Source organism: Pseudorasbora parva, chromosome 24 (genome assembly GCF_024679245.1).
Source record: "Pseudorasbora parva isolate DD20220531a chromosome 24, ASM2467924v1, whole genome shotgun sequence".
NCBI lineage: Eukaryota > Metazoa > Chordata > Actinopteri > Cypriniformes > Gobionidae > Pseudorasbora > Pseudorasbora parva.
In genome coordinates this window covers 20,933,460-20,960,933 of record NC_090195.1, presented here as the reverse complement: position 1 = coordinate 20,960,933, position 27,474 = coordinate 20,933,460, and the positions used below count along the sequence as shown (strand labels likewise).

Sequence of the window (27,474 nt, the reverse complement as noted above, 5' to 3'; positions counted from 1 at the left end):
TAGCTTTTTTATTTTATTTTTTGATTTGCTGAATTGGTAGGCTAAACAAGTCAGAAAAGCAAATGCATTGCTGCCACCACCTCCCCACTCTTTCACACCTCTTTTCCTGTAAGCAGATCTGTGGTCTCTCCAATCACCCCATGATTAGCTCATATTTTCACCTCATACAGAAATATTTCCATTCTAATGCAGTAGATATGGGTGGACTAAAAAACACTCCTATTCAGGTGGTAATTTAAAGGCAAACCTGCTTAAGGCATTCAAACAGTGCAGCCAGTAAAACACATTCCACAGTCCACCAACATTTTCAAAGATAAATAGCTCTAGATTTGTGCACTTTTAGGGTAACTTATTCACATAAAGCTTAGTGATGTACCGGTATTATAGGATTAATCATGCTAATCTAAAGAAATGATTGGTAAGCATTCCCCATTCCCCTGAAAAAGTAACTGTACAATGTTAAAACAAACAAGATTAGAGGGATAAGAAGAATCTACACTAACTAAATGTGTGAAAATGTAGTCCATTTTAAGGTTTAAAATACTGAAAATCTTTCTATAATCATGTTTGTACATTTTTATTTTAATAGGCCTATTATCAGCCAACTATTAAAAAGGGCCTATTCAATATTTCACATTCAATGTTTTAATATGTTGAAATACATCATGTTTAAATACATTTTATTTTGATGATTTCTTTAAGATGAATAGGTCTGTTTTTTATAAAGTATTGGGCCATATAAAGTTAAATGTTTAAAAAAATAATCAAATAATTGGTGTTTTTTATATTAGCTAGTATTATTATTATTATTTCGTGTTCAGTGTAATTTTCTTCAATAAACAACCTAATTGTGTAATTTAAAAATGTAATACCTAAAACGCTAAATTAAAATGCATTAATATGCAAATATCATGTAAATGTAAGAGTACCTGGCTAAGCTAATGAGGGTGTGGCTGCCAGCTCTCAGAGGCTGCACCTGATTGGTCCGTACATCTCTTTGCAGGTCCACCCCGCCCACAGCCACTCACCTGGCCTTATAAAGCAGCTTATCCATGCGTTTTTTTTCTTATCAGGTCATGTCAAGGGGTCATTTTGGGTGATTATGAGGAGGAGAGCTGTTACTGGCATCTGTGTTAGAGGGTAGTCTAACCCTTTGGGTTTTGTAGAGTGCTGTAAGCAGGTCCATCTCTGCAGATTTTACTTTTGCTCTGCGTTTCTCCGACGAGGGAATGGCGGATTGGAAGATACCAGTGAGTTACAACTTCAACCCATCTTACCATGCGTATGCATACGGGCTCGTGTACCCACAGGTGTCTGAGCACGGCCACCCGAATCTGAGCTGGGCCGAGGCCGCGTACGCTCAATCCGGTGGGGTCACGGCGAGCTATTACTCTGCTCAAACCGCACAGCAGTCGCCACCCTGGAACTCGGAGACCGGCAGTGCCAGCAGCTACGGCAACTACCCGAGCCACACGCAGAACGGACGGCTCTTCCTCTCCTATAAGGCTGAGCCCGATCCAAAGGCCAAAGATGCGGAGCAGGCCAGCAGCGATGCACCCAGCGACTCCGAGGCCCATACGCCAGGTAACCATATGATCTTCTCTAATAATATTTCCCGGCTAATGAAGTTGTTTTAACTTGCCACTTTCAATGTAATTTGAAGCTGTAAATGGTTATTGGAATACATTTAAGAAGATCTAAATCTTTATCACGGGTAAATAAAATGGTTTAATTGGTGTTTAAGTTGTGAAGGAATATTGCACTCCAATTTGTTGTCATTATGTATAAATTATAATAGGTTTTATATGATGGACGGCAAAGTTTAGCTCTACCAGTGGTGTTTATGTATATTGTAGTATTATTATGAATGTGGTGTTAATTAAATGTAATTGTTTCAACTAATTTTGTCCAGTTGTAACTTTCTTTTCTTTTTTTTTTGATGGCAACTCAAATTTGTAAAGTCAACATCTCAATTTGTTTGTCTTTAATTTTAATTACAAAACACAATTCTTAACAGATGAATAGCTTTTAAAATGACACTTCCATGTGTTCTGGTTTATAAACCATGCTTTCAGGCAACGGAAGCATTTTAAACATCAAAATCATTTTAAAGGTTTATCAAATTACAAATGCCATAGTCCCTAATGTGAAGGTTTGTTTTTATTTTCCCCAATTTGTAGATTCCTGGAGCTCTGGGAGCAGTCGTGAGGGGGCCACTCTCACCAACCTCAGTCTGCCGCCCTGGAAAGATCAGGACTATGAAACTGACAGTGGCAGTCCGGACAGCGGAGAACCTATCTCAAGCTCTGTCTCTGCTGAAGGAGAGGAGTTGGTGGTTCAGAATTTGGGGTTGGATTCCTTGCCGCCTCTGCCCACGTCTCCAGCCAGACGTCCAGCCCAGCCCCGCAAGACCCGGGCTGCCTTTTCTGAGGAGCAGATGAATGCTCTTATCCACCGTTTTAATGTCCAGAGATACCTCACGCCCGCTGAAATGAAGACGCTTGCTGGAGCGACGGGACTAACTTACAAACAGGTTAGGGATATAACGAGACCGTTGAAAGAACTAACGCTTTAATGCATTGTCATGATGAATAACCCCTTATTTCTTTCCAAAGGTGAAAACGTGGTTCCAAAACCGTAGGATGAAACTCAAGAGGCATCAAAGAGATAGCAGTTGGATGACCGAGAGATACGTCGTTAATGCCGTACCCAGCACGCCATCTTCTCATTCTCAGGTGGGTGCGGTTTCTCGGCAAACCATGTCATTCCAAACATGTAGGTTTCTTCCTTCAGAGGAACCCAGATTTGAAATGTTTTAACTGTTGTCAATGGGGTCCAAATTGCCCAACCCCCCCCCCCCCCCCCCCCCCCAATCAAAAAAAAAAATCCAAAGAAAGTCAATTTGAATGGCACTTTCAATGTCCATGCTGACGCTTGTTCAGTGTTTTTAGATCTGAACGGTGTATATGTCAATCAAATTATCATTCACAAGGGTGTTTCAGTAGTTTGGATGTTATAGTCTTAAAGGCACCATTTATTTAAATTACTCATCATAAGCTGAATACAATTATTATTTTTATTTTTTTAAAGTAAAAAGTATTATTGTTTTTTCTATGGAGTCTTCTGTGGAACACAGTCAGATATTGAAGAGCATTCTAACGGTTTATCCATGCAGTGAAAGTCACTAGGGTCCAAAACAACATTGACTATCATTGTATGGGGATTTTTTTTTTTTTTAATCAAAATTCTTAGTTCCACAAAATAGTCATGCAGGTTTTAAAACAGCAGTGTCTACACTATTGCTTGTTCTGTCTTCGTGGTAGCAGAACTGATCAGTGTGGACATAGAGAAAGTTATCATCTACAAAGGAGACTTTTCCGTAGTTTGGATAATGTCTTAAAGGCACGATGATACAAATGTTGACACCATTAGTTTTGATTTTCTAAAAATAAGCTTTTCTTTTAAATAGTTTCAGACTGAAACCCCTCGAGCAAACCAAGACCACTATAGTAACCCTCAGGTGAGAGAGTCCCTGTTCAAGAGGAGTCCTCCACAAACACCCTTCTACTCCAGCTACCCACAGCAACGCTCTCCTACACAGGTCACCCAAAGGCCACCGGGAAACTGGCCTCTTCCCCCAGCTGTGACGCACTACGAGTTCCCCAACCCTACTAGCTACGTGCAAGCCCGTGATGGCGGCAATGCCACGAACAAAGGAAGCAGCCCTACTCAAATGGCACCCACGCCTAGTGCCCAATGGTCAACAAAAGCAATGACTCTGCTGTGAGCGCAGTGGCTGCTTGTATATATGAATTTCGTTCTGCTCCGCAGCCTTGGGTGCTCACCGTATTTGTAAATATTTTATTTTTTGGTAGCAAACTGTTGAATATTTTTTAGGCTGTGATGTCATGGGCTGCCAATTAGGGCCAAATGAGACGTCTCAAGATTGTTTTTGATTCTGTAAAGTTCGCTTTTTCCTTTTTTTTTTTTTCTTTTTTTTTTTTAAACTCTCAGCATGTTTTAAACCGAGATCTATTTTTATAAGTTCATTGTACCTTTCAGACTATTTAATATCTTGATCCCTCTGCTCTTCCAGGTGCTCAGTTTCCTTTTTTTAAATTTTAGTCAGGACAAATCGATGTTCCATAAATTTGTATACAAGGCACTGCACCTACATCTGATGTGTAAAACAAAAGGTGGTCTGTACTGCACTGGTTTCTGTTTCGTGTATCAATTTCCCTGCGTTTCAATGCTTCTGTATGTGATCTGTTACACTGTGCAGTTTATGAAATTCTTGCTCTCCTGTATATTGTCATTGACACACAAGATGTCCACACAAAAACAGTTCTTTGAGCAATAAATGTTTTATCTGTTCTTAAATTTTATACACTAGTTGAGGCTTTTTTTTTTTTCTTTATTGACCTGTTCAACATGTAACTTTTTGTTTTAAGAATTGATAACTGCAGCCTAATAACTCTCCCACAATGTCGCTGAAGGCAAATCCACATGGCAATGTATAAAACCTAAGGTTTCTTAATCTCTGAACAGATGACAACATTGACGTGCTTCCCATTCACATGGATCTGTGAAAATGATTAAAACTCTATTATGCATGCCAGGTCAGTAGTTGGCTCTGTCACTTGTAAAGACTAAATGTTTTTTTTTTTTTTTTTTTTTTTTTGTCAGAACTGGTTGAACATTTAATTCTCAATGGTTTTCATAGGAAATTTAGATTAAACTTTCCAGTCTCTGTTTGGTCAATCCTCTGGTTGGCAAATGGTTTTGCTTCACCCTATAAAAAATTAGTTACTTCACCATTTCAGCAGGATGCTACATGTACCACCTGTGTGACCAGACCACTAACTGGAATGACATTTGATTTATAAGCTACTCTGCATGTCACTACCTACCATTCAAAAAGGAAACTCCCTCCAGTTGCCCTTTTTGTGACAACTCTGAAGGAAACTAGTACATCTTTGACATTGTCCCTTTAATAAAATGTTTTGGTAAAGGGTCTTGGATTTATTAAATTTATAAAGAATGAGGCACTGGGCTTTATGATCAATAAGGTCTGATCTTTTTGCTAAATTCCAGTCATAACTAAACCTTTTTTTGTGAACACTTAAAATGTTTTCAATTGAATAACATGTGACCAAAAAAGCCATTACATTTGTTTGCAATTAGTTTTTTTTTTTCAGTGTCGTGTAATTCTCATAATTTATCGGTTTGGCTTCTTATTCCTGTTTTATTTTTATAATTTGTGTATTGGTTTGAGCATAAACTCCACCTGCAAACATTTTACATTTTACAAAGCTCTCACAACAAACATGAAAGCCTACCAATCCCTTGCTGAGTTGTATGAAGTCATGTCTGTGTCCCTTTCCTTCTAAAATTGTGTAATTGTTTTTTTTTCTTCCTTTTCCTTTTTTTTTATATATCTCCTTGCAATTACCCCCCTTAAGTGTTAAATATGTATTTTTTTGTTTGCTGTACTAAATAGGCAGGTTTTCTTTTTTTTTACACACATGGACCTAAGCATAGGCTTATATGCACGTTTAGAAACAATTGTATATACACTCCTGAACAAAATCTTAAGACCAGGGGATGCATTACAAGTTTTACACATGTGCGAAATGTGTAAAACTTGTAATGCATCCCCTGGTCTTAAGATTTTGTTCAGGAGTGTATATACAACTTGTTGTTGTTGTGGATCATAACCGGTTTGTAAGTGCTGCTTCAAAATGCCAAAAGAAGAAACGGGAGCAAGAGAAAATTTAAAATCAAACAGGCCGTTCATCAACTGATCAAAAGTTTAAGACCATAGCCAAAAAATAAACGCACAACATTACTAAAAGTGTCAAAAAAGGACTCGGTAGCCCCACCGTTCTTGTTGATCACTTTAAAAACTTGTTTCGGCATGCTTGATGCGACTGTTTACAGGAGGCTGTTGGGCTGTTACATGGACTCCATGTGGTTAAGATGACTTCAAGAAGGACATCCATGGTCTGGAACTGGTGTCCATTTTTGTAAACTTCCCTTGCCATCCATCCCCAAATGTTCTCAATGGGGTTTAGATCAGGGGAACTCGCAGGATAGTCCAAAAGAGCAACGTTATTCTCCTGGAAGAAGTCTTTGTGAATTGCAGTGTTGTCCTGTTGAAAGACCCAGTCATTACCACACAGACGGGGCCCCTCGGTCAAGAGGGATGCCCGCTGCAACAGATCCACATAGCCAGTCGCCGTTTGATGCCCCTGCACAACCTGAAGCTCCATTTTCCCATTGAAGGAAAAAAGCACCCCAGATCATGATGGAGCCTTCTCCACTGTAAAAACATCTCAGGTGGGATCTTCTTGTCATGCCAGTAACGTTGGAAGCCATCAGGACCGTCCAGGTTAAATTTTTTCTCATCAGGGAAAAAACTTTCTTCCACTTTTCAATGTCCCATGTTTGATGCTCCCTTGCAAATTCTAAACGGGCAAGTTTGTGTCGTGGGAGGAGACGTGGCCTTTGAAGACATTTTTGGTTCTTGAAGCCCTTCTCTAGCAGATGACGTCTTATGGTTATTGGGCTGCAGTCAGCATCAGTATGGGCCTTAATTTGGGGTTGAGGATCGACCTGTGTCTTCACGGACAACCCGTCGGATCCTGCGGTTCAGTGCAGGTGAAATCTTTTTTGTCCCATAACTCTCAGGATTTTTTAAGAAATGTAAAATGACTGTCTTACTGCGTCCAACCTCAGCAGCGATGGCGCGTTGTGAAAGGTTTTGCTTGTGCAGCTCAACAATCCTGCCACATTCAAAGAGAGAAAGCCTTTTTGCCTTTGCCATCAGGAGATCTTGACAGTATGTCTGCTTGAAGGACAATGCCATGAAAGCCATATTTTTGTGCAGATTTGACCTTTGTATGGCTATGGTCTTAAACTTTTGATCAGCTGATGAACGGCCTGTTTGAGTTTAAATGCAGTTTTCAATAAATTGCCTACTCTCTATTTTTTGTCCCTTGCTCCTTTTTCTTCTTTTGGCATTTTGAAGCAGCGCTTACAACCCGGTTATGATCCACAAGTGCGAAATGTGTAAAACTTGCAATGCATCCCCTGGTCTTAAGATTTTGTTAACAAGTTATTTATTTATATATATATATATATATATATATATATATATATATATATATATATATATATATATATATATATATATATATATATATATATATATATATATATATATATATATATATATATATTTTTTTTTTTTAATATGCCTATTATTGTTCATTTAAGTTAGTAAATTTGATATTGTTCAAAAATAATAATAATAATGGATATAAATTACCATATAATAGGGGAGACCGGGTATAGTTATAACACGGGGACAGTTGTAACACTACCATTTCCATGAATCAGGGATAAGATAGGAGTCATCTGACAGTTTCAGTTTTTTTCAGAATTCCTTTATGATCTCACATGGAGGTTTTGCTGTCTGTGTTGCCATCTCTCCTGAAGCTACAGAAATCAAATTCTGAGGTACAAAAGTAAAAAAAACAAGATAATATATTTTTTAGTACTTCTACTGTTGTAAATAATGTTGTATGAGTTATATCAGGTCAATCTTTAGTTTCTCTAGTAAAGAATGGTGTATTAACCTCCTGCTAATTTCAAAGCACCTTGCTAATACAGCTATCTAAACAGTGGGTGACAGTGGTGGGGTAGGTTGTAACACGTGTTTGGAAAGTGTTACAACCATCCCCATACAAACAAATACGAAACTTTTTGTGATTTTAATAATACTACAGAATGCCTAGAACTTGGGTGAGAAAAAAAGAATGTAAAAAAGGGTGAAGGATGATAACTCCTTCTTTCTGTGTCATTTGCATGGAACCATTTAGAAATTCAAGACCCAAAGAAGTGTGGGTCAAGTGTGTTTTATGTAGCTTTTGGGCCCACCAGGCATGCACTCCAGGCCTGACCAATTTCATTTGTCACCATTGTAACTCTGATTAAGAATGCGCTTAATTGTTTTGTTCTTGTCACCATTGTGACTTAAGCATGTATTTTTTTGTTTGTTTTTGTCACTATTGTGACAAAGAATGCATTTCATTGGTTCGTTCTGTGGAATGGGGGTAAATATGTTAATTATAAGCTATTGATTTAAAATTAAACTTTTTTGTTTTTGTGGCATAACACTTGGAGTACCCTTTTTTGTGTTTTTGTGCATTTTGTCTACCTGTTACAGCATACCCTAGTATGTGTTACAACCTACCCCAGTAGTGGGGTAGGTTGTAACAAAGGACCACCTTGTATTTGTCATCATCTCAAAAAGTCTGTAATATAGTTGGAGAAATTTAAATTGTTGGCAATTGTAGTAGACAAGTTTGGGTACTTTGCCTAAAAGTTTCAGACGTGTAGCTAAAAAAACTGTAGTTTTAGGTGCTGAAGAAAAAAGTGTTACAACCATACCCGGTCTCCCCTACGTATGTGCATTTACGTTGTCAGACAACATAATTGGCGGTGTTACTTTGTAAAGGGAAAAACTAATACTTGTTTTGTGTACATGGATAACTTTTTTTAAACTTGTTGTCTTAACCCCAAAATGCTATTGTCATGTAAATAATGACTAATGGATCAAGCCTTCTATTTTTAATTGAAAACAGTGTTGAGTAGGCGAACTCTCAAAAACTAATTAGAGCAAGCCTAGATACAAGATTTAATTTTATCTACAACAAAAGCCATTTATAAGAATACAGAGACAGTCCTGTCAGGGTGCTCATGCTGACCCCTGTCCACTGCCAAAAGTGGCCACGTGAGCATGAGAACTGGACTACGGAGCAATGGAAGAAGGTGGCCTGGTCTGATGAATCACATTTTCTTTTACATCACGTGGATGACCGGGTGTGTACGCGTCACTTACCTGCAGGGAACATATGGCACCAGAATGCACTATGGGAAAAAGGCAAGCCGGCCGAGGCAGTGTGATGCTTTGGTCAATGTTCTGCTGGGAAACCTTGTGTCCTGCCATGCATGTGCCATACATGTACCACTTACCTAAGCATTGTTGCAGACCATGTATACCCTTTCATGGAAACGGTAATCTCTGGTGGATGTGGCCTCTTTCAGCACGATAATGTGACAACCAAAACAATGTTCTTCTCCAAAATGTATGCAGTTTTGTTTTTTAACTGCTAAAGGGCCAAAAGTTACACAGTGGAGTGTACTTTTAAGCAACACAATTGTTTTCGACATTGATTATAAGAAATGTTTATTTGGCGCCATATCAGCACATGGGAATTATTTCTGAAGGAACATGTGACACTGAAATAATGGCTCCTGAAAATGAATTACATTTTAAAATATATTAAAATAATTACATTGAAATTAACAATATTAATTTTTTACATTTTTTTGATCAAATAAATGCAGCATTTGTGAGTTTAAGTTACTTTTTTTCCAAAACATAAAAAAATCTGACTAACCCCAAACTTTTGAACGGTAGTGTATAAGAACACATCAAAAGGATAAGCATATCTGACAGTGAGCTTTAAAACAATGTCTGTTTACATACATTTATACGATAGACACCACCATCGTTGCATTTCACCGACATTTATTTCTCTTAATGTAATAAAAGTGACTTTATTGAAAACATAGTATATTTACATTTCAGCAGATCACAGTTGATGGCAACTTCAAACGATGGTATTGCTTCCGTAATCAGTTCTTCATTTCTTTAACTCGCTTGTTAAACATTCCTTCCGAAAACTCAAAATGTGTATATTGCAACATTTGTACACAATATTACACGTCTCTTTTCCATGCACCTTTAATCATCAAGTAAACTCACCTACAGTACATATAAGTGCTTTATCCTCTCAATGGTCTTCTGAAACTTGTTCTTGTCCCCTTATGTTTTGAAACCAACATTTAATCATCGCAGTCATATTAACTACATGAACAAAATCCAAAACAGAACAGTCTTGGATATATGGCATAAAGCAACATTTTGAAGTATGAAAATCTGCCCTATTCAGAACAAACAATCCAGCTGACTCTCAAATACTTCTGTATTTGATGTGCAGATAATCTAGCAACTATATATCTATGTGAATTTTAAGTATCAGGGTGTTGGTGAGCAAAATAAAATATTAAATTAGTCTTTAGTCAAGTCACTTGGTCTGTTCCCTATTCCTTTTAAGATTGGCATCAGAAGCAGTTTTGATAGTTTAATATACTTCAGCAACACAAAACCTGCTCGTGCAGGGTTCCACGAGGACCGGGTCCATGAGTCTCTTTCCCCATTTGAGTGGAGAGGGGGGTCAGTTTGAGAGGAAACAGTCTCCCCTCAGTCCATCTTAAGGCTACGGTAGATGTAACGAATAAAAGCCAGAGAAGCCCAGAAAGAGACAGTTCCCAGCATGAGCGAGAAAACAAACGCTGTGAGCAAAGAATATCCGAAGAATTCGACGCTCTGTACAAGGCCACTCATGTTGGAGCGATTGTGGTAGTAGAAGAGAGAGTAAACAAATATGAAGATGCCAGTGGAGCCGGTGCTAAGAACACTTCTCCACCACCAGCGGTAGTCCTCGCCCGAGAGCAGGAAGTAGGTGAGGGCCACAGAGATGCAGGCGCCCACCGAGAGCAGGATAGCAAACACACACAACAGGATGCCGTAGAGTGTGTAGTGTTCACGACCCCATGCAGTGGCAAAGATGTAGTACAGTTCTACTGAGATGGCACTGCAGAGTCAAGAGGAAAAAAAACAGATGTGGAAGGAGATAAAGAGTAAGATATAATATAACATTTCCTAAAAATGTTTATGAAATATAAAAGTAATGATTATATTGCCCTATATTAAAATGTTTTCTTATAAAATATCTGAATATAAAATTACTTGAATATAAGTAATTCAATATTTAAATATTATAAAAGGATTTTTTTTTACTTTTATATAAAACACCGATAATATGATATATATTTTTTGTTCGTTTTTGTGTATAATTATATCGTTTCTTATGAATTTATTATTTCATTCTATGAATATATTCTATTCTATATATATATATAAATATATATATACACACACACACACACGCACACACACACACACGCGCACGCACGCACGCACGCACATGAATATATGCATAATATCCATGCATAATATATGAATATATTCTATTCTATATAAATATATATACACACACACACACACACACACACACACACACACACACACACACACACACACACACACACACACACACACACACACACATATATATAGAATAGAATATAGTCATAGAATTAAATATATAAATAAAAAATATATAAGAAAAAATATATAATTATGCAGAAAAACAAACAAAAAATATATTACCGGTGTATTATATAAAAGTAAAAATGTAATTTTATATTCAGATATTTTATAAGAAAACATTTTTATATAGAGCAATATAATTATTACTTTATTACACACACACACACACACACACGCACACGCACACGATTATTAGGAACACCTGTTCAATTTCTCATTAATGCAATTATCTAATCAAGCAACCACTTGGCAGTTGCTTAAATGCATTTAGGGGTGTGGTCCTGGTCAAGACAACCTCCTGAACTCCAAACTAAATGTCAGAATGGGAAAAAGATGATTTAAGCAATTTTGAGCATGGCATGGTTGTTGATGCCAGACGGGCTGGTCTGAGTATTTCACAATCTGCTCAGTTACTGGGATTTTCTCACACAACCATTTCTAGAGTTTACAAAGAATGGTGTGAAAAGAGAAAAACGTCCAGTACGTGGCAGTCCTGTGGGTGAAAATGCCTTGTTGATGCTAGAGGTCAGAGGAGAATGGGCCGACTGATTCAAGCTGATAGAAGAGCAACTTTGACTGAAATAACCACTCGTTGTTATTTCAGTCAACCGAGGTATGCAGCAAAGCATTTGGGAAGCCACAACATGCACAACCTTGAGGCGGATGGGCTACAACAGCGAAGACCCCACCAGGTCCCACTTATATCTAGAAAATAGGAAAAAACAGGCAATTTGCACAAGCTCACCAAAATTGGCCAGTTGAAGACTGGAACAATTTTTGCCTGGTCTGAGGAGTCTCGATTTCTGTTGAGACATTCAGATGGTATGGCATGCCTTGTTACCACTGTGCAGTCTGGTGGTGGTGGTGTAATGGTGTGGGGGATGTTTTCTCGGCACACTTTAGGCCCCTTAGGGCCAATTGGGCATCGTTTAAATGCCACAGCCTACCTGAGCATTGTTTCTCACCATGTCCATCCCTTTATGACCACCATGTACCCATCCTCTGATTGGCTACTTCCAGCAGGATAATGCACCATGTCACATGATAATGCAGCAGGATAATGCACCAAAGCTCGAATCATTTCAAATTGGTTTCTTGAACATGACAATGAGTTCACTGTACTAAAATGGCCCCCACAGTCACCAGATCTCAACCCAATAGAGCATCTTTGGGATGTGGTGGAACGGGAGCTTCATGCCCTGGATGTGCATCCCACAAATCTCCATCAACTGCAAGATGTACATTGTATTGATACTATCCTATCAATATGGGCCAACATTTTGAAAGAATGCTTTAAGCACCTTGTTGAATCAATGCCACGTAGAATTAAGGCAGTTCTAAAGGCGAAAGGGGGTCAAACACAGTATTAGTATGGTGTTCCTAATAATCCTTTAGGTGAGTGTATATATACACATACATACATACATACATACCATACATACATATATACACACACACACACACACACACACACACACACACACACACACAGGCCAATTATGTAATGTATATATATAAAATTATTTAAAAAAATAATTACATTATTATATAATTTATTATATCATGTAATATATCATATATTACCACTATTTTTTCTCATGTAATATAATTTTCATATATTATAATATATATATATATATATATATATATATATATATATATATATATATATATATATAAATGTTTTAAATATTATATTAACATTTTTATCTTGTATACAGTAGTGGCCAAAAGTAATAGAAAATGTACAATTTCACGCAATTTTAGGTATAAAATTGACACTTTTTAATAATAAACCAAATAGTATTAAAACATTTGTTAGCATATTGCATAGTTATTATCAGAGTTTCTCTGTGATGATAACAATGAAACATGCCAAATTGAATGGAGATAATTTTTGTGCCAGGCTGTCAAAAAAATTATGAACAAGCAAACAAAAATATCCGGGGATTACTTTTGGCCTCTACTGTAATACAATAATAAAAAAAATGTTTTCTAAAAAAGTTTACATTTTTATTATTTGAAAACAAATCATTTTATTTTACACAAAACGCAAGAAGTGATTCAGCTGTCTGGAAAGCCATCTGCCGAGACTCACTGCTCTTACCTGAAAGGCAGGAAGCCACCGATGGCCATGTGCACGGCCGCGTGTTTGTACCAAGGCTGCTGGGGAATTTGCCGAGGTATGTTACGAGTGCGACACGGGGCCTGGAAGTTGCCTGCTCTGTTCTTTCCAACAATTCCACCAATGACGGTGAGGGGGAAGCCCACCAGCACCCAGGCGCCAAGCAGTAGAAGCACGGTGGTGGCAGGCAGGGCCTGAGTCGACCCGCTCCACCAGTGAACGGAGTTCACCACACTCCAGGTGAAGAAGAGGGGGGCTGAACGAATCACAGACAGTGAAACAGAGAAGAGAAGAACAAAGAGAGTCAGGCAAAAGTTTAACATTTATTCTAAATGCACTGGAAATTGAAAATCCTTTTTGAGCACACTCCATTGTGGGAAACAATACCCCACACAGTGTGTCCCTGTTATACCATTTTTAAATACAGAAGACTGTTGTGTCTTACCAGAGAAGAGTGCAGAGGTGAGGATAATGTTCCAGACCCAGCGCTGGCCCTGGATCTGTGTGTAGAAACTGCAGGAACAGTAACCTGACACACAGCTGGTCAGAGCGTACAATACAATCGCTGCCGAATTTATGGCACCATGACGATGGACATTAAACATCCCCAGCAGTGCCATGACAATGATTCCTAAAGAAACCGGGAAAAAAAAAAAAGTGTTATCTGAAGGTCGTGTTCTTCCTATCTGCAACTCTCCTCTCACATTCATCCCAATTTCATCCCAAGTACCATCCCAAGACTGTTGTACACAGAATATTGCCAAATCATCAATGCAAATTAGTGATAGACTAAAGACTAAATGAGGTGCCAGAACTGGTAATAACATAAAATGAATAGGGCTGCCAAAGTTAATGCATTAACACGCGGTGGCCTACGCGTCGATTTTCATTTATACTTCTGCATACTTGTCCATGTTGACATGCAGTTACGCATGGAGAGAGAGCATGTGTATTTCTGAGGGAGGGGTTCTGGCAGACCAATCACAGCGCTTGCGGTCTGCGTAGAATTGACACGTTGTTACGTTTTTGGAGTCTGTAGCTATGACGCATAAGTATAAACTTAACAAATACAAGATAGTCGACTAGTCATCAAACATCCAACTACTTTATTTATTAGTCAACTAGTTAGTTTAATATATCATTGACCTGTGCTAACAAAATGAGTCACGCAAACATGATCTGTTATGTTTTAAGTGAACGTTTAGTTAACTGTTGGGGAAGAACATATGATGTGTAATATTATTTTAGATATGTGCTTGTACAGCAGCCAGGCTCTGGCCTCCTACGTACTTACTTTTCATTTTCCTTCAGTACTCCTTCTGGTTTGCGGTATATTCTCTTGATTGTCTCCGGTCAAACGGTCAAATTTTAACGGGCCCAATCAGCGAACAGAGTGAGTGGCTGAGAACGATGACGTTGATGTTGCGCTAGTTTGAGATGACATACATCACGACCAAAAGTTAGTGATTGCTTATGGCAGATCCAGAGTGAATCTGGGCAGATCCAATAGTTTTAAACTTCAATAGAGTACCCGACTTCATGGACATTAACGATTGTCAATGGAGAGTGGCCAAACCCTCTGTACAAATGAAATGTACGAGAGTCTGGTAGGACCAGGCTACTTGTACAGTAGGTTTTAATATATAGACTGTGCTGTTTCATTACTTTTAATCAAACAATTGCAGTAGAATGGGGGAAAAAAGCTGCCAGTATATATGGGTTTTGATGATGTGAGCCAAATGTGGTGTTATACTGTACTTGAAATTTTATGGTATGGTTGCTTGGTGATTTGTTTGTAACCTTAGTGTAGGGGTGTACAAAGTCAGTCCTGGAGGGCCACTGTCCTGCAAGGTTTATCTCTAGCTTGCCTCAAACACCTGTCAGGAAGTTTCTAGTATGCCTAATAAGACCTTGATTAGCTGGTACAGGGGTGTTGAATTGGGGTTGGACTAAACTCTGCAGGACAGTGGCCCTCCAGAAGCAGGATTGGACACTCTTGCCTTAGAGGGTTATTCCCCCCCCCAAAATCAAAATTCTGTCATTTGAAAATTCTGTCATTCCTCACTCTCATGCTGTTCCAGACCTGTGAGACCCCCGTTCATCTTTAGAACACAAATTAAGATATTTTTGCTGAAATCCGATAGCTCAGAAAGGCCTCCATTGGCCACAATATCATTTCCTCTCTCAAGAACCTTAAAAGGCACTAAAGACATTGTTAAATAGCTCATCTCACTACAGCGGTTCTACAATAATTTTATGAAGCGTCGAGAATAGTTTGTGCGCAAAAAACCACAAAATAACGACTTACACAGTGATGGCCGATTTCAATACACTCCTTCATGAAGCCTCGGAGCTTAATGAATCAGCATTTCGAATCAGGATCTCGTGTCAAAATGCCAAACTGCTGAAATCACGTGACTTTGGCAATGCGAACTGCTGATTTGATACACTGATCCATAACGGTTCAAAGCTTTACGAAGCGGTGTTTTGAAATCTGCCATCACTATACAAGTCATTATTTCGTTATTTCATAGGTTGCGAATAGGCTGTTCCCAGAGTGCTGTATCAAGGCACCTCAGTGGGAAGTCTGTGGAAAGGAAAAAGTGTGGCAAAAAACGCTGCACAACGAGAAGAGGTGACCGGACTATGAGGAAGATTGTGGAGAAGGACCGTTTCCAGACCTTAGGGGACCTGCGGAAGCAGTGGACTGAGTCTGGAGTAGAAACATCCAGAGCCACCGTGCACGGGCGTGTGCAGGAAATGGGCTACAGGTGCCGCATTCCCCAGGTCAAGACACTTTTGAACCAGAAACAGCGGCAGGAGTGCCTGACCTGGGCTACAGAGAAGCAGCACTGGACTGTTGCTCAAATTTTGCATGTCAATCGGAAATCAAGGTGCCAAAGTCTGGAGGAAGACTGGGGAGAAGGAAATGCCAAAATGCCTGAAGTCCAGTGTCAAGTACCCACAGTCAGTGATGGTCTGGGCTGCCATGTCAGCTGCTAGTGTTGGTCCACTGTGTTTTTATCAAGGGCAGGGTCAATGCAGCTAGCTATCAGGAGATTTTGGAGCAATTCATGCTTCCATCGGCTGACAATCTTTATGGAGATGAAGATTTGTTTTTTCAGCACGACCTGGCACCTGCTCACAGTGCCAAAACCACTGGTAAATGGTTTACTGACCATGGTATTACTGTGCTCAATTGGCCTGCCAACTCTCCTGACCTGAACCCCATAGAGAATCTGTGGGATATTGTGAAGAGAAAGTTGAGAGACGCAAGACCCAACACTCTGGATGAGCTTAAGGCCGCTATCGAAGCATCCTGGGCCTCCATAACACCTCAGCAGTGCCACAGGCTGATCGCCTCCATGCCACGCCGCATTGAAGCAGTCATTTCTGCAGAAGGATTCCCGACCAAGTATTGAGTGCATAACTGAACAATTATTTGAAGGTTGACTTTTTTTGTATTAAAAACACTTTTCTTTTATTGGTCGGAGGAAATATCCTAATTTTTTGAGGAATTTTGGGTTTTCATGAGCTGTATGCCAAAATCATCAGTATTAAAACAATAAAAGACCTGAAATATTTCAGTTGATGTGCAATGAATCTAAAATATATGAAAGTTTAATTTTTATCATTACATTATGGAAAATAATGAACTTTATCACAATATGCTAATTTTTTTAAAAAGGACCTGTTTATATTAAAACCTACTGTACAAGTAGCCTGGTCCTACCAGGTAGCCTGATCCTACTCTCGTACATTTCATTTGTACAGAGGGTTTGGCCACTATCCATTGACAATCGTTAATGTCCATGAAGTCAGGTACTCTATTGAAGTTCAAAACTATTGGATCTGCCCAGATTCACTCTAGATCTGCCATAAGCAATCACTAACTTTTGGTTGTGAAGTTTTACGGCCAATATAGCATCAATTCTTCTTGGGAAAGACATATACAAGTCCTTCACAGTGGTCAGAGGGATTTTGAGCCATTCCTCTTCCAGAACAGTGGCCAGGTCGCTGCATGTTGCTGATGGAGGAAAACGTTTCCTTATCTATATATATCTCTATAATATATATATATATATATATATATATATATATATATATATATATATATATATATATATATATATATATATAATCTCCATCCTTTGGATTAGAAAAGGTGTAAACCACCCGTTACAATCCGAATTGAATTTCAGTCAGATTTGGCCAATTCATTCCGATTGATGATGTCGTTACATTTTTTTTATTTTATTCCGACTGTGCCACTAGTCCGATTAAAACGGATAATTAGGGTCCATGTAAATGCAGCTATTGACAAGTGCTGTTAGACGCTGAGGCAGACCATCCCAACAACCAACAGAGCAGTGCATAATGGAACACAAAGCTGCATTATGAACCTGAAATATTTCTAAATATTGGGAGGGACTTATCCCCCTCGATGTCTACGGTGGTTACGGCCTTGTCCTCAAGTAATCAAAGAGTATTGTAGCATGCTCAATTTAGCTAATTTGAAAATGTGCATTCATTTTTTAATCATTTGATATATTATATTTCTATAATGTAGCATATGATACCTGTGGCCAGAGTCAGAAACTGCGCCCCGACCCCTAATACAGCACATAGGAGGCTCTTATATGGTGGGAAGCGAAAGACATCTGTGTGGATGATTTTCCATCCGTTATCCCCCTGATCCAGATCGTCACAACTCCCATCTTCCTCCACATTATACCTGTTGACACAGTGAGAGCGTATGATCAGTCTCTTGTTGATTAATGACCTCGGAGTACTGGCTCCTGATCTCTGCCCACAAAAATACTGACTATTTCATTGCTTTCACCTCACTTACTATATACATTATACAAAATAAAAGGCAAGAGTTACACTACCATTCAAAAGTTTGAGGTCAGTAAAGAGATATTGCTACTTTTGATATGTTAATAATAATAAATGCCAAATGGTAACACTTTAAAATAAGGTTTCATTAGTTAACATTAGTTAACTATATTTAACATGTATTAAGAATGAACAATGCTTCTACAGCATTAATTAATCTTTTTCAACATTTTTTTTCATAATCTAATTTCAGCATTCACTAATATATTATTAACATCAAATTCTGTATTTACTAAAATCATTAATGCACTGAACTAACATGAGCAAACAATGAACAGCAGGATTTTTAATAACTAACATTAAAAAAGATTAATAAATACAGTAACAAATGTGTTGTTAGTTCATTTTAGCCACTATTAAAAAATAAGACCTCATTGTAAAGTGTTACAATAATAATAATAATAATAATAATAATAATAATAAAACACTTATTACAGAATAAAAAACAATTATTTTCAATTGTAATATTTCACAATATTGCACACAAATGCAGTCTTGGTGAGCCTTGTTTGTGCATTTGTTGCTCAGGGAACAACAGAAATGCATTTAATGATTTACAATTGGAAACATGAGCTCCCTGGAGTACCAAATGTGCTACTATTTGAATGTGTAATAAACGTAAAATATTTACTTATGAACTGAATTAACCTAAACTTACAGTTGAATTAAGTCTAGTTTGCAAGCATAATGTAAACAAACAAAAACAAGACCAGCTAAGAATTCCACCCTAAATTGATTAAATACTTGAATTAATATTTACACAACAATCAGTTATAACATGAAGACAGGTGAAGTGAATAACACTGATTATCTCTATCACAGCATCTGTTAGCGGTTGAAATATATTAGGCAGCAAGTGAACATTAGAAGGACAAATGGGCAAGCGTAAGGATTTGGGCGAGTTTGACAAGAGCCAAATTGTGATGGCTAGACGACTGGGTCAGAGCATCTTCAAAACTGCAGCTCTTGTGGGGTGTTCCCGGTCTGCAGTGGTCAGTATCTATCAAAAGTGCTCCAAGGAAGGAACAGTGGTGAACTACCGACAGGGTCATGGGTGGCCAAGGCTCACTGATGCATGTGGGGTGCAAGGCTGGCCCGCGTGGTCCGATCAAACAGATGAGCTACTGTAACTCAAATTGTTCAAGTATGAAGTTAATACTGGTTCTGATAGAAATGTGCCAGAATACACAGAGCATAGTCGTAGACTGGTCAGAGTGCCCATGCTGAACCCGGTCCACCACTGAAAGCGCCAACAGTGGCTGTGAACTCTATCAGCAGGATAATGCACGCTGCCACAAAGCAAAAATGGTTCAGGAATGGTTTGAGGAGCACAACAACGATTTTGAGGTGTTGACATGGCATCCAATTTCCCCAGATCTCAATCCAATCGAGCATCTGTGGGATGTGATGAACAAACATGTCCGATCCATGCAGGCCCCATCTGTCAACTTACAGGACTTAAAGGATCTGCCGCTAACCTCTTGGTGCCAGATACCACAGCAAACCTTCAGGGGTCTAGTGGAGTACATTCAGGGCTGTTTTGCTGCAAAAGGGGGACCTTTTGGCAACTTTATTAGGTACACATGTTCAACTGACTCATTTTGAATTTAGGGATGTAGACATGTTGAAGATGATCTGCTAAAGTTCAAACTGAGCATCTGAAATGGTTGTTGGTGCCAGATAAACCGGTTGGATTATTTCAGAAACTGCTGATCTACTATGATTTTCACACACAACCATCTCTAGGGTTTACAGAGAGAGAATGGTCAGAAAAAGAGAAAATATTACATAGGGATGTGCCTGAAGCTGAATACTATGTTTGGAAAGCAAATTCTAACAAGTCCCGGCCTAAAGAGGCATGGTGATACGAAATGAGAGGGAGAAAAAAAAACTAATTTTTACAAATTTGCTGCTAACTTTAGTGCATAATGATTGGATATTTGCTCATATCAGCGCATAGACTCACAGGCACACTCAGAAAGAGGCGAAATAAACTGAGAGGAATATTTCAAACACAGCGAAATAGAAATAATTAATAAAATGCAAAACCGAAAATTTACAAGCACGTATTGAGCCGTGTACCGAACAGTTCAATATTATATTGAGTATTGTGACATCCCTAATATATATATATATATATATATATATATATATATATATATATATATATATATATATATATATATATATATATATATATATATATATATATATATATATATATATATATATATATATTAAAAAGCATGGATCCTGCCTTGTATCAATGGTTCAGGCCGGTGGTGGTGGTGTAAGGGTGTGGGGGATAGTTTCTTGGTAAACTTTGGGCCCCTTAGTCCCAAGTGAGCACCATTTAAACACCACAGCCTACCTGAGGATTGTTGCTGACCATGTCCATCCCTATATGATCACAGTGTGCCATCTTCTGATGGCTACTTCCAGCAGAATAATGTGCCATGTCACAAAGCTCAAATCATCAACTGGTTTCATGAACATGACAATGAGTTCACTATACTCAATTGACCTCCTCTGTCATATTAGAATAAGCTCCCAGGTGTGTTGTACAGCAGTTTAACAGTTTCAAACACAGCTTATCCAATTAGAATATAAAATCTATCTGTAAGGACTAAATCCTTTTAGCAAGAAAAACTTTTCATTATTAATTAATTACAATTATGTATTCAACCAGATTTACATATGTGTATGTGACTTTAGATTCTTTCTCACCTGGCGAAGTCATTCTTCAAGACTCTCATAAGGATGATGATGACGAAGCCCAACAGAAGCACCACCAGCACTAGTGAGTTGATAATGGACAGCCAGTGGATTTCCAGAGTCTTGGGAAAGAAGGAATAATCTCTAAGCCGCTCCGCTCTGCGTGAATGGGGCAACGTACTCTCAAACCAGCGAACGCTGTAAGTGTGGGTGATCGACAGACCACCACTGCTGACACCGGCACCATGGCCCGCCCCTCCTTCCTCTAATGGCTCCGGCTTCACATCTTTCACAGATACATTGCCAAAGATCACAGAGTCGCCATTGTACTCTATATTGAAGTCCAAGTGTGTCCACAACCCCACCTGATGTACACAAAGGAGAATGAAGAGACATGATGCTTTATTTGCTGAATTAGCATTCATCAAAACAGTCTAATAGTAAACAACAGCCTCAAAAAGATTTGGACACCTAATTGCTTTAACTCTCTTATGCTCACCAATGCTGTATTTATTTGATCAACAATACAGTATTATGAAATATTACAATTTAAAATGACTTCTACTTCTATTTTAATATATTCCAAAATTAACTTTATAATTGTGATGGCAAAGTTGAATTTTCAGCATCATCCAGTCTTCAGTGCCACATGATCCTTCAGACATTATTCTAATATGATGATTTGGTGCTCAAGAAACATTTCTAATTATTAACAATGGTAAAATATTTTTGTGGAAACAAACACTTTTATAGATTTTTGTTGAATAGAAATAATTTTTTTTAATCAAATGGTGTATGTTGCATTACAAAATAAGTGACTCAAGAGATGGTTTATGTGGAGTGGCATTTACTGTGAGTCGAAATGGGAAAAGGAACAGTGCTGTGTTCCACTCTTACTCTGAATTCACACAGGGCATCTGCGTTAACGCTTCTCAATTACTTTGAAAGGGTGACGTCATGCGTTGCTGAACTGAATTGTGGGTTATGTCCCACTTCACTCATATTGCAAGCGGCAGAAGTTGAATATATCTTAACTTTTCAAGTGCCAACGCATGCGTCATCCAATCAGATCGCCCTATGAAAATACTCTAGAGTAGACGTTAGCTAGCTGTGTTCATGCAACCCTAGAGCAGACGTGTGATTGGCTGTTGTCACTGACAGTCGCATCAACACGAAGCTTCAGCCACGCCCTCCGTCAAGTGTTAACATAGACGTCCCGTGTGAATGCAGTGTGAAACATCCACCACATTAGACTACATATTTATATAATTAAATCACAACTGTTGCAATTTCATGATCGAACTAAGCCATGTCACAACCATGCATTGTCAAAATTCATTAAAAATGTATCAAGCAAGTAAGGATTTTAAGGATTTTGACTTGCAATTGATGCTTTGAAGCTACCCAAGCTAAGACGCTACGGGTGTCTTGCAGATGGTGCAGTGAGCTTTTGCAGCGCATACAATTTAATGGAACATTTCTTTGCATTAGATATAAATAGTAAAACAAGGGTTGTTGTTTTACCAAAAATGCTATTAGAAAATGTTACAAATTGGCAGTTTTTTTAACAATTGTTTAAATGTCTGCAATGTCAAACACCATACAGTAGCTAGGCTTGCGTAGCCAGACCTTCAGACATGATGGCAGAAGGTCTGGACTCTATCGCTGCTTTCACTGGTCGAGGACTGCCCAAGATGACGTTTGTCTGACAAGTAATGCAACCAATCACAGTTTATTTTGTTTCGCATCATAGTGTGAAAATGTAATGTCGCTGTCCCTACAAAAACGGTAGCAGAACAATTCAAGAACGCTGTGTAAGTTTAATGCAACAATTGAGCCACGAACTTCACATACTTTTTAAAATCCAGCTTTTAGTTGATCCGGGGGAGCGCTCATCGCCACATCTATAAACACTACAGCGTCACGTCACAGCATTTGTTTCCAGGCGGACTGTTAAAGAACGCAACACGCTCGTCTCGTGGACATCCTGTAAAATTCAACCAATCTGATGACGTCTTCGAGACTCCTCAAGTGTTTCCAGATAAGTGTGCCATATGCATCATCAAGACACAATGGTCCGTGGTCGTAAAGTCTGAGGCTGAGACTATACAGGACCCAACCAACACCCCCATCCTTTTTTACTCATATACTCTATTTATATAAATGAATTTTAGTATGGAAGATATGAAATCCACATAAATATGGAAAAAACACATCCCTAAATATAGGACTAGCATTTTTGCAGCCCTTGTTTTAATATCTAATGCAAAAAAAACATATACATTTGTAATTCCAGCAAAGTGTCCAAACACTTTTTGGGGCCACTGTGTTTGTGAGTAAGTGATGGAGACATAGATAAAGACCTTGTGGCTGTGAGGCAGGAATCCACTCTCTTCCATGTATCCCACAAAACCCCAGATGGGAATGTCATCGAGGACAAACTCAAAGTAATACAGCTCCTCAACTGCTTCTCGCAACTGATCCACCTGTGGTTTCAAAAATGCATAAAATATAAGACATCTGAAGCGATTTCTATACATCTCAGCCGTTTCTCATCTTCTTTGACAATAAAATGTGCTAAATCATGTTACAGGAGTTCTGGCTTAATGCTGAGTTTAGTTCTAAGCCTCTAACACACCCATCAGTCTCAAATGAACCTGAAAACCTTGACTAGCCAGTTTAGCCATGTTTGATTAGAGCCTGAGCAGGATAGAGAACCCCTGCCATGAAGGAAAACGGTTCGTTTCGCTTATAATTTCTCAAAATGTTGCATTTAATTTGCCATGAGCAAAATCAGGAACTTAAAGTCCAAAAAGTATTTTATGCTCTAAACATGACTGCAATTTGCACATTTTCAGAATACGGCTGCATTGCTACCTCTTTCTCAGAGAGCGTGAGCTTGCATAGCGTCTGTCGCTCTGTGTTTTCCTTGAAGCGGATATTGTAAAGAGACTCAGCCATACGGTCTCCATCCAACACCTCTCCCAGACTCAAGGCTTTATGACGGACCTGCAAACATGTAAATCATCCACAAGGTGATAGAGCTGCACTAACAGTAAATCTTAAAGGATTAGTTCACCCAAAAAATGAAAATTATTTAAACGAATTACTCACCCTCATGTCGTTGGACACCTGTCGTTCATCTTTGTAGCACAAATTAAGATACTATTGTTGAAAGCTGATGGCTGAGAAAGGCTTCAGAAAGGCCTGGAGCTGCGTCATATTGTCATTCATGTCAATAACTTGGTGGATAAAGTTGTTATTTTGATTTTTGTGCGCACAATAACTATTTTCGTCACATTGTAAAATTATTGTACAGCCACTGTAGTGAGATGGACTTTGTAACGACGTCTTCAGTGCCTTTATGGGTCTTGTGAGTGGAAATATACTGAATGCCAATGAAGCCTTTCTCAGCCATCAGCTTTCAACAAAAATATCTTCATTTGTGTTCCGAAGATGAACGAAGGTCTTACGGGTGTCGAACGATATGAGGGTGAGTAATTAATGAAATAATTTTCATTTTTGGGTGAACTAACCCTTTAATGACTTGTATATTGCACTATAAGGTCCTAAAGCAAGCACACTAATAGATCCAGATAATATTAAATAGTACAACGCACACTCACTTCTTTAGGTCTGCAGACTGGCAGAGTGTAATAGTGATAGGTTTCCTGGGGGTTGTGATATGGACCAACTTTGTTAACATACAGGATCACCGGATCGCCTTGCTTGTAACTGACTGCCCAGCCAAAGTGTGGCAGCAGGCACAAAACCAGCACACAGAGCCTCATGGATCGACCAGCGACACGCAGGCCTGAACTTTCCAGTCTCGCTGTCATGACAACACCTGTTGGTGAGCAAATCAAGACTGTAAAAGGGGTCAGCAAATATGTGGACAACAAAAACATTTACACAATTGTGTTAAATGGCTCATGGATGACAGGTCCAACAGTTGACATGCTAGACTCAGGGGCCTTCTGCAATCCAGGTGTACGCAATACCTGCCCTTGATAAATGCCACGGCTGAAAACGATCGTCATTAGAATAACAAGCCCCTATATATTCAAGTCTCCGCCACCCCCACGCCCTCATTTTAAGCCATGAACACACGGAAGACGGCAAAGAAGCGAAACTTCTCCGACGTGGAGACCATCAAGACCATCACCAGGTGGAAAATGTTTTAATTGTTTTATTTGGGAGTTTAAAGAGTGGGATTACAGGCACTCACAAAAACAAAATATGGACACAAATTACGAGTACTGTTAATAGTGTGAGGGTTGAGAAACATTCACCAGCAGCTGTTTGGATGAGAAATGAACTATCACAATGCATTATTTTACAGCACGTGTTTTGAAACAAGTAGCATTTAATTTCATATCACATCACATTTATTGGGGTGTACAATAGTGATGATGTGATGTGGAGTACCCTTCATTCACATTAATAATTGCATAAACATTTGTAAGTCTTTTTATTATTATTATTATTATGATTTATATTATTAATGACGCTTATTATTATTTAGAAGAAGAATATAGTTATTATTTATTTCATTATTATTATTATTATTTAAAAGAAGAAGAAGGTCATTTTTATTATAATATTGTCAGTCTGAATTATTTTCAGTCCCAGTCCGTGCTCAGCTGCCGTGCCTAACCCTGAACCGTCAGGTAAAGCGCACAGGCTCACAACTGGAGGAATACATGCCTACAAATCAAATGCTTTTGGAAAGTCACACAAATTAAACAGTGAAGTCCATGTTGCACAAAAATAAACACTGGAGTTTATCAATACTGTTTTTGTTGTTGTTGTTGTTGTTTTTACAGTGGGTCATAATATAGCATATCTTTGTCAGTGTGTTTTGTGGTGTTAGGAATTGTTTTTCTGCACATTTTTACACTAACTCAAACATGCGTACACCACCTCCTCAGCTGCTGTAAGATTTGAGCGTGCCGTACGGCAACGTCCATATTGATAAATCTTAGTCACCGTGGTTTTGGGTGTATGCCAGGTGTACGCATTTTTGATAAATGAGGGCCAGGGTGCGTCTCAATCAGCTCCCTAGTTCAGTAGGCTGACTCCCTGATCAATGCCCTGAATACTGAAATAGGGAGCTGATTGAGATGCACCCTCAACCTAGAACCATTTTAAACTGCTAATTCTTTTTAGAATTATTATTCATTTTTATGACTTATTATACAATTAGTGACTGCATGTAAGTAATATTGTACTAAAAATACAGGTTTGAAAAACAAATAAATCATGATTTCATTTTAGGGTGAACTATCCTTTTAAGACAAATGGTCACGGCAAAAAAAAAAAAAAATCCTTTTTACATAATAATTAATGTCAATTTTATTATTTCGATTTTAATAGTTCATATAAATTTGAATCTTGATGCATTTTATGTCCAATCAAGTATTTTCAACTATATGCAAGACTTGTAAAATGTTTTAAGCAGATTATTATGCATTTTTTGACATAAATGTAGACTTCATTTTATGGCATGAAAAGTGAGGGTAAGTAAATCATTTTATTTTGAGGTGAACTTTCCTTTTAAGTGAAAGCTGTCAGCACCTACAATATTTTTTTCTTTCTTATTCATACACATTTAATGATTGAAATGAATCATTCATACAAATTTGAATTATAATAAAGGGATATATTATGCATCAACTATATCCAATATTTGACTCTAACAACATAATCGTTGAATATGGAAGCATATGAAGTCAATTTATTCCTTATTAAAGTGTAATTACACAAATAAGTACTTAGTAAAATTAATAACGTAATTACTATAGAGTTGGGGTTAAGTTCAGTTGTTTGCAATGATACATAATTTACTGTTATACTAATATTGAAAGTACATGAAAAGAAACTAAAAAAAGTGTTATAGAAATCAGTTCTTGCGTAGTTTCCTAATGGACGAATTGGACCATTTTCCTAACGTCTTCAGCTAGATTAATTCAAGCTACTATTAACTTTGATAGGTTAAATAAACAGTAGCTAGCATCCTTCAGACATAAACAACTGAAAAACAAATCGATGAGTGTCTGCACTTTGATTTAAGAGCACTATGAAATCCGTTTCGTCTACTAAGATGCTTGAAATACTTCCGCATCCGAGAAATGCACCAAACCTGTTCCAAATGCTTCCTCTGATTCCTCAGAATCGCTTCTTTCTTTTCAAAATCCAGTCAACAGCACACGCGTATGTGTAATGTCATATCTGACCATTGCTGGCGATTGAAGATATCCAATCTTTGCTTTTACGCGATGAAACAGCCGAAAGGTCGACAGCAGGAGCGGCGCACAGCGAATCCACGTCACCTTAAAAATAAAAACACCCCCTCTGGGATCTTCCGGGGTGGGCGGGACTACAGCTCAACACCTGCACCTGCTTCAAAAACTCTCGGATTCTTTAGGTC

At 38.3% G+C, this 27,474-nt stretch overlaps 2 protein-coding genes and 1 non-coding gene across 4 annotated transcripts; 2 read left to right on the top strand and 1 right to left on the bottom strand.

Annotated features, from left to right (window-relative positions):
* The first annotated feature begins 1,083 nt into the window (after positions 1–1,083).
* On the top strand, positions 1,084–4,385 carry nanog (nanog homeobox). The gene is made up of 4 exons (XM_067434852.1): positions 1,084–1,584; positions 2,181–2,533; positions 2,616–2,735; positions 3,470–4,385. The coding sequence occupies exons 1-4, from the start codon at positions 1,230–1,232 to the stop codon at positions 3,785–3,787; spliced, it is 1,146 nt and encodes a 381-aa protein (XP_067290953.1). The 5' UTR covers positions 1,084–1,229; the 3' UTR covers positions 3,788–4,385.
* Positions 3,288–3,417, top strand: LOC137064299 (small Cajal body-specific RNA 11). The gene has a single exon (XR_010901536.1). It is a non-coding gene; the product is annotated as a small Cajal body-specific RNA 11 (non-coding RNA).
* Positions 4,386–9,236: 4,851 nt separating the features above from the next.
* On the bottom strand, positions 9,237–27,421 carry tm9sf1 (transmembrane 9 superfamily member 1). Of its 2 annotated transcripts, none has more exons than XM_067435228.1 (9): positions 27,281–27,421; positions 24,671–24,891; positions 23,922–24,053; positions 23,408–23,530; positions 21,057–21,409; positions 18,011–18,165; positions 13,876–14,061; positions 13,413–13,686; positions 9,237–10,727 (listed from the first exon to the last, which is right to left on the bottom strand). In XM_067435228.1, exons 2-9 carry the CDS (start codon positions 24,881–24,883, stop codon positions 10,334–10,336), a joined length of 1,830 nt encoding a protein of 609 aa, XP_067291329.1. In that variant the 5' UTR covers positions 24,884–24,891; positions 27,281–27,421; the 3' UTR covers positions 9,237–10,333. The 2 variants fall into 2 exon arrangements, with proteins under 2 accessions (XP_067291329.1, XP_067291328.1); XM_067435227.1 differs by having other exon boundaries at positions 27,187–27,358.
* Between the last annotated feature and the right edge of the window lie 53 nt (positions 27,422–27,474).

Coding starts and splice junctions, on each gene's coding strand:
- nanog (XM_067434852.1), top strand. CDS start 1,230: ATGGCGGATTGGAAGATACCAGTGAGTTACAACTTCAACCCATCTTAC. Junction 2,534..2,615: donor CGGGACTAACTTACAAACAG/GTTAGGGATATA, acceptor TTCTTTCCAAAG/GTGAAAACGTGGTTCCAAAA. Junction 2,736..3,469: donor CGCCATCTTCTCATTCTCAG/GTGGGTGCGGTT, acceptor TCTTTTAAATAG/TTTCAGACTGAAACCCCTCG.
- tm9sf1 (XM_067435228.1), bottom strand. CDS start 24,883: ATGACAGCGAGACTGGAAAGTTCAGGCCTGCGTGTCGCTGGTCGATCC. Junction 18,166..21,056: donor TTGAAGAATGACTTCGCCAG/GTGAGAAAGAAT, acceptor CTGTGTCAACAG/GTATAATGTGGAGGAAGATG. Junction 13,687..13,875: donor CACCTCTGCACTCTTCTCTG/GTAAGACACAAC, acceptor TGATTCGTTCAG/CCCCCCTCTTCTTCACCTGG.